At 37.8% G+C, this 9,131-nt stretch overlaps 1 protein-coding gene across 1 annotated transcript; it reads right to left on the bottom strand.

Moving 5' to 3' along the window:
• Positions 1 to 1,282: 1,282 nt before the first annotated feature.
• On the bottom strand, positions 1,283 to 7,883 carry cnot8 (CCR4-NOT transcription complex, subunit 8). The gene is made up of 7 exons (XM_084730046.1): positions 7,742 to 7,883; positions 5,430 to 5,640; positions 4,380 to 4,573; positions 4,076 to 4,237; positions 3,553 to 3,697; positions 3,284 to 3,394; positions 1,283 to 2,134 (listed from the first exon to the last, which is right to left on the bottom strand). The coding sequence occupies exons 2-7, from the start codon at positions 5,544 to 5,546 to the stop codon at positions 2,006 to 2,008; spliced, it is 858 nt and encodes a 285-aa protein (XP_084586172.1). The 5' UTR covers positions 5,547 to 5,640; positions 7,742 to 7,883; the 3' UTR covers positions 1,283 to 2,005.
• Positions 7,884 to 9,131: the final 1,248 nt, after the last annotated feature.

The raw sequence follows: 9,131 nt of genomic DNA, 5'->3' as shown, positions 1-9,131 counted from the left end.
GCCTTTTGTTGCTAGGCAGGATTCAGTTGTTCATGGTAATAGATATTATTAGTCCATATTTGCGGTCTAGGCCCACAATAAAGTCAGATTTCCTTAGAAATAACCCCCCAAAACATATTGCTGGGATGTGGGGCTAGAATAATATAAAACAATATGATACTTGGGCTACATTACACAAAATATCTAAATGTTTGGGTGAGTTTTTCTTTAGTTCCCTTTTTTTGAAGTGGGTTTGTATGAGATACTTATTCACTGTCAGTGAATTACCTGCAGTAGATGGTGATCTACACAGAGTCAGGAGCAGAATGTATTTTAGCCACCAAAAACAGTCTGAATGTAGATTGCTATATCTAGAATATTTTCACTGCTTCAACTTACTGTCAGACAGGCCTTTCTGACAGAAAACCACTTCTGAGCCAAATAGCGCTCTCTTCAAGGCAATCGCACTCCTTTGGCAAAAACAGTAATTTTACCTTGCAGAACACAGAAGTTGCTGGTCTACTGCTGCCTCAATTGGCTAATTTATGTGTGGTGGTGTGTGACTTTGAATTAACCTTTTAAAACACAAACTGATCGAGGCGGCGGTAAACCAGCTACTCCTGTGTTCTGCGAGATAAATTTACTGAGGTTGGCTGCTTTGGAGAGAGTGATACAGCTGATTATATCAAGGTAAAGCTGTGCAAATATTCTTAAATATAAATGTACATTTATGCTGCTCTTGACCTTTATGTGGTGAAAGACATGTAGATTGATGTTTGCACCATATGTCAATATTGCTGCAATGTTGGACTGGGAAAGACTGGCCTGTTAACAGGGGAGCTGCAGTTTTTCTGGATGAAATGTACTTAAAACATTTATTTCTTGACCCATTTCAATGAGTCATGTTATACTTAGGGTTTATGATTGTGTGAGGTTAGGAAAAAAACATTTTTCCTACTCTATGTAGACTATAAACCCTTGACTATAACTCCTTGAAATGGGCTGAGAAATGCAAATGTCAGTGCTTTTTATTCAGAAATATAACAGCTCCCCTGTTTTACATGTTATTGTTTACAGGACAGTCTTGGCCAGTCTTTCCCAGTCCAATATTGCAGCAACTGGCATCTACATACACCTGTGCCTCATGCAACCCCACTTAAAAAAAACCTGAACTCTCCCTTTAAATCTCATCTACTGCTTCACAAATTCTGGAGTTTCTAATGACCTGAAATGAACCCTTTTAAACAAATACTGAACGAGCTGTGTCAGTGTACGGCTAGTAAAAAAGATCAAATACTTAACGTTTACATTGAAAATACAAAACAATTTAATATACAACTGTTTAAAACAATGTTGAATGTAAAAACAACAGTGACCACAACATCTGTAAACCTGACGGTGGACAGTTTGGTTTGGTGGGTGAATGTACAGAACGACAGTAGTTTGCCCATTGAAACACATGCATAACCAAGCACAGTTATACACTTCGACTCCCACTGTTAAAAGTTTCTGAAAGTGGAAAAGAGCTAAAACATTTTTTTTATTTTCATCAAAATTATACATTTTAATTTACAGGCCCTTCCAACATTAACTTAAAAAAGTGAAATCCCTGCAACAAGAGACAAGTCCCGCTGATGAAGTAAAGTCTGAACTGAAGAATCGGACTGTGTTTGTCAAAGGTTTGGTCTGAAATCACAGTATGATACAGGAGCTGGTCCCATGCTGTTAAAGAAAGGTGTCACTATAATGCTGTAAAGCAAAAAAAAACCCCAACAGATAAAAAAAAAAGTGTTCTGAATATATGGCCATGTACTCAGTAAAAGCGACTAAAAAGAAACGAGTGAGTCAGCGAAGGGTCCACTGTCACCGTGAGTCCATTTTAAAGTCACTCAGGAGGAAAACTTAAAGAAATGCGTTACGTTCTGTCTCGTTCAGGGATCGAGTGTTGAGGGAGATCGGAGGGGAAAATCTGCTGGTTGGGTTTTTAAAACAAGTGCGTACTCCACTTGAAGATCTGAGCGCTCAGTCAGTGCTTGTTGTTCGTCTCCTCCTGGCCCGAGCTGGAGATGCCGTTCTGGGGCTGGCTGGAGCCCGATCCCAGGCCATACAATCTCCCACAATACTTGGCGTCGTCGATGTTGTCTTCGAAGAAAAGCTGGACAAAATAAGAGAGATTTCAGTTAGATGGACAGCTGTATTACTGAACCATAGCATTTAACAGTTTCCTTAATATGATCCATTTTCTTTTAAAACAACAAGTGTTAACAAACACAGAAAGCAGCAAGTTGACCAAAGGTGCTTACTTCCAGTCACTTTCTATGGGAAGTGGTGAATCTCTAGCAAGGAGCCCTTGCAGTCCTTCTGCATTGTTTACTTTAAGCAGACGTGTAGTAAAGCTACACTGTGGCATGCTAAACTGCCAACTCTGTCAATACACCACGCTCGACTTCACAACGCCACATGGCTTGTAGCTGCTGCAGCAGTGGGCGAATCACACATGGCACTGAATCAAAGAACGCTTGCCGTGATTAGCTTTGTGCATAACAATCATCTTTTTTTTTTCATGCGTTTTATCAAAACAAACCAACACCAGTCTGATTGATTCCCTGGACTGCACATACAAAAAGACATTATGTAGGAAAAGTTAAATAAATAAATAAACACGAGAAGCCCGTTTTTGCAAATGAACCACTCAAATGTAATTTGGGCCTTATCATTGTTTTTGTGCTGACTGTATTACTGTAAACCAAAATGGTGGAGTGTAGAGAAAAGTGCATTTTGGGTGACAGTTTTCAGTGTGTTTCTCCTGAGGAAAACATTTCTGTAAATTACAGATGCACAATAATACGGGCCCGAAATCACATTATGTAATAGTAATACATGTTATTTGTAAGGCCAGATACTGCAGGCCGACAAGATGTCGATTTAATTTTACACGTGACACATGCATATCTGCTGTGTGGAGGTTTTTTGGAAGCGTCCGAAATGGAAATTCCTATTTGAAATATTTGCTCTGCGTTGGCCATCCAAGCACAAACCAAATCACATTCTTTCAACACTACAAATTTAACTGCTCATCTTAAGAGCCATAGTCCCTGTCATTACGAGAAATTTATGAGAACAAAGAGGAAGCAGGCACCAGTGGAAAAAGACTGCAGTGCTTTTCTTATTTTGCCAGCTTTTTACTCTGCACAACAACAAAATGAATAAGCCAAGAATTGAAAGTGCATGAAAGCTAATATGCTGCAGACCAGCTTCAGTCTCAGAGTAAAAAATAAAAACCTCTGGATATTTGTGACTGTACCTCTTTCATCCTGAAGAAAGCCATGCCGGTGAGCAGTGAGTCTGATCCAGCCTGATGCTGCCGTCCGATCCTCTTCAGTTCCAGCTGATCTGCGACTTCCTGTAGCCCCCCCTACACAAACACACACAAGACACATGTCTCAAGACTTATTCTGGCACAATTTGACAGACCTAATCAGGGCAACATGAACACTATCACCAACTCAAGACTCAAACTCATGTAATTGCACTTTGTCCACTCTCTGCATGTCTGTATCTGGTCTAGAATACCTTGAGGTTCTTGCAGCTCTTCATCAAGTACTTGACGTCATAGATTGCTGGGAAGAACAGGTTGAGGATCTGGAAGAAGTCGTGTTCCTCCTCAGGGAGCCGTGCATCTGTCAGGAGTTTCACCAGGTAGCCAAAGTCATAGCCACTGAGAAATACAGAACAGGAGGAATTAGGTCAGGATGGATTTGATTACATTGATTACTGGATTAAAACTATTAAGCTGCCACCGCGGTTCAAACCGAAGAAAGTGCAGCACCTCTAATGGCTGCAGTTACTAGTAAACCCCCCACTTCTCTACAGAAATTCAGTTAGGTTAGTCAAAAAGGGACAGTTCACCCCCAAATCCAAACATTTTTACTCTGGCCTGCAGTGCTATTTATCTATCTAGATTGTGTGAGCTGCTAAGTTTGGAGATAGAACACAGAGATGTTTGCCTTCTGTTAAATATAATGGAAGTGGATGGTGTTGTCAGCATCGTCAGCTTTTTTGCATTTTGAGCACGACAAGCAAACAAACAACTGACCTGTGGAAGGAGAGCCACTTGACATTTTCACACAGCACCAGACCGGACGTCATGAGGAGCTCAGCAAAGTAGAGCGTGTCGATTCCCTCTTCTTCGTGTTTTTTAAACTGGAGGCCGGAGTTCTGTAGCAGGTCTATGGAATCCTGTGAGTACATGTCTTCTCTGTGAGGAACCAAAAAAAAAAAAAAACAAGACATTCAGAAAGTGCTATTACATACATACACACATACACACATACATACATACATACATACATACATAATGTACATTGAAAAAAATAATTAAACTAAAACAGTCTGCCTACGTGAGGTTAAACTTGAAGTTGAACTGCCACGTCGTCGTGCCAGGAGGATAGTCTCCATCTTCGTTCATGAACGTGAGGCCAAGCTGGATGATCTTTAGGAGGTCAACGTTACACCTCAGCAGCTGGTACTGGTAGTCCACTGTGCTGCGAAACTCGCCGATCGGCCGGACGACGACTCCAGGGAATTCTGTGTCCTGATGAAAGATAAAACACATTAAAAGAAAACTCAGGTTTCCTGTTACTTTTCATCAGTAGTTGTTTTGCAGTTTAACTTTTTTGTTCCCACTTTGCCTCAACCTGCCTCATCCATGTTTTCTTTTTTTTGTTTTTACAGATTAGCTGAAAAATACAACACTTTTTTTCTTTTTTTTTAAGTGGGGTTTAAATAATTTTCATCCAGATCTTCTTTCTAGATCTTCAGTCTTTCTGCTGTAATTCTAAGAAAGGTTTTTATTAAATCCCTGTTCCAACTACTGTGTGTGATTGTTTGCTGAGTTCTGGGGAATGTTTCCCAAAAATAAGGTCCTCTTACAATCAAGATAAAGACAGTGGCAAATGAGCTTCTGATTAAGAACCGCAGTCCCTTAAATTTAAGTGTTTCAAAAAATTCATAGACAACACAGCACAGCTTACCGACCATTATATCATGCTTGATACATAGAGAATATCTTTTTAAAGAATTTGAAAATGTAAATGACAGCTGTCAGGGCATAAAACCAATGATCTGTTGATCTTAAGGAATCAAGACTGTAGTCTAATAATGGGATAGTTGTAAGTGCTAAAAAAAAAGTGTTTAAATCAAAAATTAAATCTCAAATTTAAATCGTGGATTTGGAGAAATGTGCTACCTCTACTCATAACTCTAACAATACATGAATAAAGAACAATAACAAGTTTGAGGAAAGTGTGATAACTTAGGTGCCCCTCATGGATGAAGCTTCAAATATTTGCGAGTAATTAATTTAAACTTTGAAGCCCCAAAAATGGTATGGTAGTAAGTCTGCTGTCAACAAATACTGACTGTAATACTAAAAATGACCTGTTATTTACCATGGCAATATAATTGTAGCTTTGAATAATCTGCCGGATTTTCCTCATTTCCTCCTCCACATTGCTTGCCCAGACTTCACAGATTATCTGACTGGAATCTGTAAGTGCGGCTGGCATGTTGGCAGGTTGGGAAGAGAGCTAAAACCCCAACAATCCTGCAGCGCTCGTGAGGGGGGCAAAGGTGAGGTAGACTTGTGATGAAGAAACAACTCTGGGAGGGGATAAAAAGAAGAAGGAAGTTAATGCATTTAAATATCACTGCAACACTGATAAAAGTATAATAAAGATAATCAGTACCACTATTGCTGCTGTTGGGGATATTTTGGACTACTGCAGTGTGTACATGATTTTTAAAAATGTTTACTAAAAAATATACATACATACTACAATAAGTTCAATAAAATATAAATTCAAAACACATCATATTCTATATTCCTGTTTTCAATTAAATCTATTAACTGCCATAAAGTAACAACTGCATACAAACTTAACAGAAGAAAAATTCACTGTGAACAGGTAAACCAGTTTTGATATTGGATGAAAAATGAAGTGAAAATTAAGAAAAAGGATTTGTATTTGAAATGTAGCAGCAATAAAGCTGAAAACATGGAGAAAGAAATTAGAAGAAAGCAAAACGAGAGCCATTTAATAAACTAGACACTGGTGGCATGGAGCTGTCTTGTTCCTCTTCATACTTTTTTCCTAGTAAAAATTACAGATGTTTCAGTACCATTTTTCCTTCTTGGCATCAATTCCGATACCTGAACTTTGAGTATTGGGTGATATTTAGCAGCAGGGGTTAAAGGTTAAAAAAAGAGACACTGCTGGGAAGCAGCAGGGTCAAATTTCAGGGCTGGTACCAGACTGGTACACAGACTTTCAAAATTAATATCAGTATTTTAAACTGCATCAGAGGCTTTTTCTGATAGTGGTATCATTACAGGAGCAATCCTACCAAAAACGTTTTACACTAGCTGGGGGTTTCTTGGTTGAAAAAAATATTTCAAATGAGGCACATTACTGAAAAACGTTTGAGAATCACTCACTAACATACAGAGCAAAAGTTAACACATTGCATAAAAAGCACAAAAGGGAAGCATGCATAAAACAGCAACAATATAAGAAAATTAATTACAATAGATGTCCATTTGTGGTGATGTCTTCAACATTTTTTATAGAAGAAAAAAATGAGACTCCACACAGCCTACATATTACTCTGTGAAGAGACTTAGTAAACCTGTATTTAAAGCTGTAGAATTAAAGCTGTATAAGGTGAACTGCAATTATTTTTCAAACTTCGCCCTGATAAAGCTTTGTCAGTTTCATTAAGCCATATTAATTGCGTTTATTTAGCCTCTTTTAGTCCAACCAATAGCCAAAACCCAAAGAATCTTCATTTAGTATCATAAATGACAAAGAGAAGCAGCAAATTCTTACTTTTTAAAATCCGGAACCAGCAAATACTTTACATTTTTTGCTTGAAAAATTACTGAAACAATTCATCAATTATCAATAGAATTTTCTTTCTTTCTTTCAACAATCAACTAATGTTGCAGCTGCAGTAAAAAGACACTTTGATTGGAGATGAAACCTACTTTCATGGCGTTATAACATGAGGTTGTTCCTGAAGCTGTAATAAATAGGTGTTGATTCAACTATATGGCAATTTTGTAGGCTGTCGTTCAAGCTGCTATGGAACTGTATTAGACTAAGTAATAATGAGAAGTTTTTAGTATTTAGCTTCTAGCCTCATTGTTGTGACATTAAGTTGCATTATCTTTCCTCATTCACGGCAAAGACAAAACTCATTTTGACTCCTAGAGAATACGTGTAAAACGTGATGTCTTTTTAACTGAACGAATTCTGTGTTACCATGACATCAGGATGAATTAACCCTATGTGGCTTGTGGTTGTTTATAATATGAAGCTAACTAACCCAACAGAAAAAGCGAAAAAACACCAAATATGACAAACGTTTCACCTAAATGAAAGTCTTTGGGAAACTTAGTTAAAGTTGAACAACTCGGGAGTTTTAAGTGACTGTAAAGTTTGAAATACTGTTAAAACTAACCAGTTAACGACGTTGCAGCGAGGGACTGGCGTTAAAGCGGTGTAGCTGAGTGTTTAGCACGAACGGCTAACGTTTACAAGCTAATCCTCGCGTTATCGAGGAAGCTAACGTTACCGGAGCCAAATGAAATGAAACGACTCCGCGTTTTGGCTCCTCAACGTGTCACAACGGCTACACACACTACAGATACGGCAGCGTGTTACTGTGGAGATAATTAAAGTATTTTAAAAACTGGGTTTACCTCAGAATTTCCTCGACGTAACCTGCCAAGCTAGCCGATAGCGCCTCTTGTCTTCTTCTTCTTCGTTTAGTGCTTCTTCTTCGCCTCCTTCTTTGTGTAGACGGGCGAGTCGCAATCAGACGCACACCGCCACCTGCTGCATTGGACGCGTAACAACACAAAATTACACTTCAGACATATAGTTCAATTTTATCAAGTTTTGGCTTAATAATTCTGCTCCCACTCACATACAACTTAAGTAAACTGAATTACTTTGACCGTTCAACATGTTAAAAAGCTACACAGCTTCTTTTATTAACAGAAATACACAATAAATAAATATTTAGGCGACTATTATTTCCCATTGAAATGTAGCTGAGAAGAAGTTGGATAAAAAGAAAAAAGACCTCAAATTTGTACTTAAGTACAGTGCTTGAGTAAACTGAGTTCATAGTTACTCCATAGCTGATACTTACAATGATATATTTTTACTTTACTAAAATTACCTTGACAGTTTTAGCTATTATTTACCTTACAAAGTAAGATTCATTACATACAAAGAATTTATATATATATATATTTAATCATTTTGAGATTTGGACTGTTAGTTGGACAGAATATTGTGAAGGTGTCACTTTGGTCTCTGGGTAACTGTGACGACACTATACGAAACTATTTTCAGCTTATTTAATTATTTAAGTTTTAATCCAGCACTTTAAATTGTAATGGAGTACTTTTACATTTTGGGAAAGCCATTTTTGCTTAAATTACCCGAATATTTCGACCACTGAAACTTTGCTCTACAAAAGAAACAGTCTTGATGCAAACTGTCCTCAACAAAGTCTGTGGACTGAGAAAAATTTAATTTTAGAACCTCATATACACCAAAAGTATGTGTCCTGGACAAATCATTACACCCATATGCTGTTGAATTTGTCATTCCAAAACCACAGGCATTAAGCCAATCCTGGTTTTATCGCTTCCAAACTGACTGTCATGTCTTTTAATACACTGTAAAACAAATCGACTAAACCTGTAATTTCCACTCACCCACACAAATCACAGATTGGGCCTTTATGAAAGCACATTTATTTGAAAAACATCTAAAATACCTGATATACAGTACAGAATATTGCTTGAAAGAATATCACTTTACATGCCCACATCACACAGCTGTTAGCAGTTCATATCATAAAACGGACTTCAAATGAAGGTAACTGACTAAAAGTAGACAATCACAATCTTCATGGCAGATAGAAGCTCCTCTCTTGATTAATAAACACCTGAAGTTAGATTTAAGTTTCATGAATAATGGATTAGATGGCAATAAGATGGGCTTAAAATGACTAAAACTTACACTCTGGATGTTTGTATTTCTCTATTTGGACACTGGGAAGTTACATGAATGTCA

This window comes from Lutjanus erythropterus, chromosome 11 (genome assembly GCF_056507025.1).
Source record: "Lutjanus erythropterus isolate fLutEry1 chromosome 11, fLutEry1.hap2, whole genome shotgun sequence".
In the NCBI taxonomy this organism is placed as follows: Eukaryota; Metazoa; Chordata; class Actinopteri; order Lutjaniformes; family Lutjanidae; genus Lutjanus; species Lutjanus erythropterus.
This window is presented reverse-complemented; position numbering and strand designations above follow the sequence as displayed.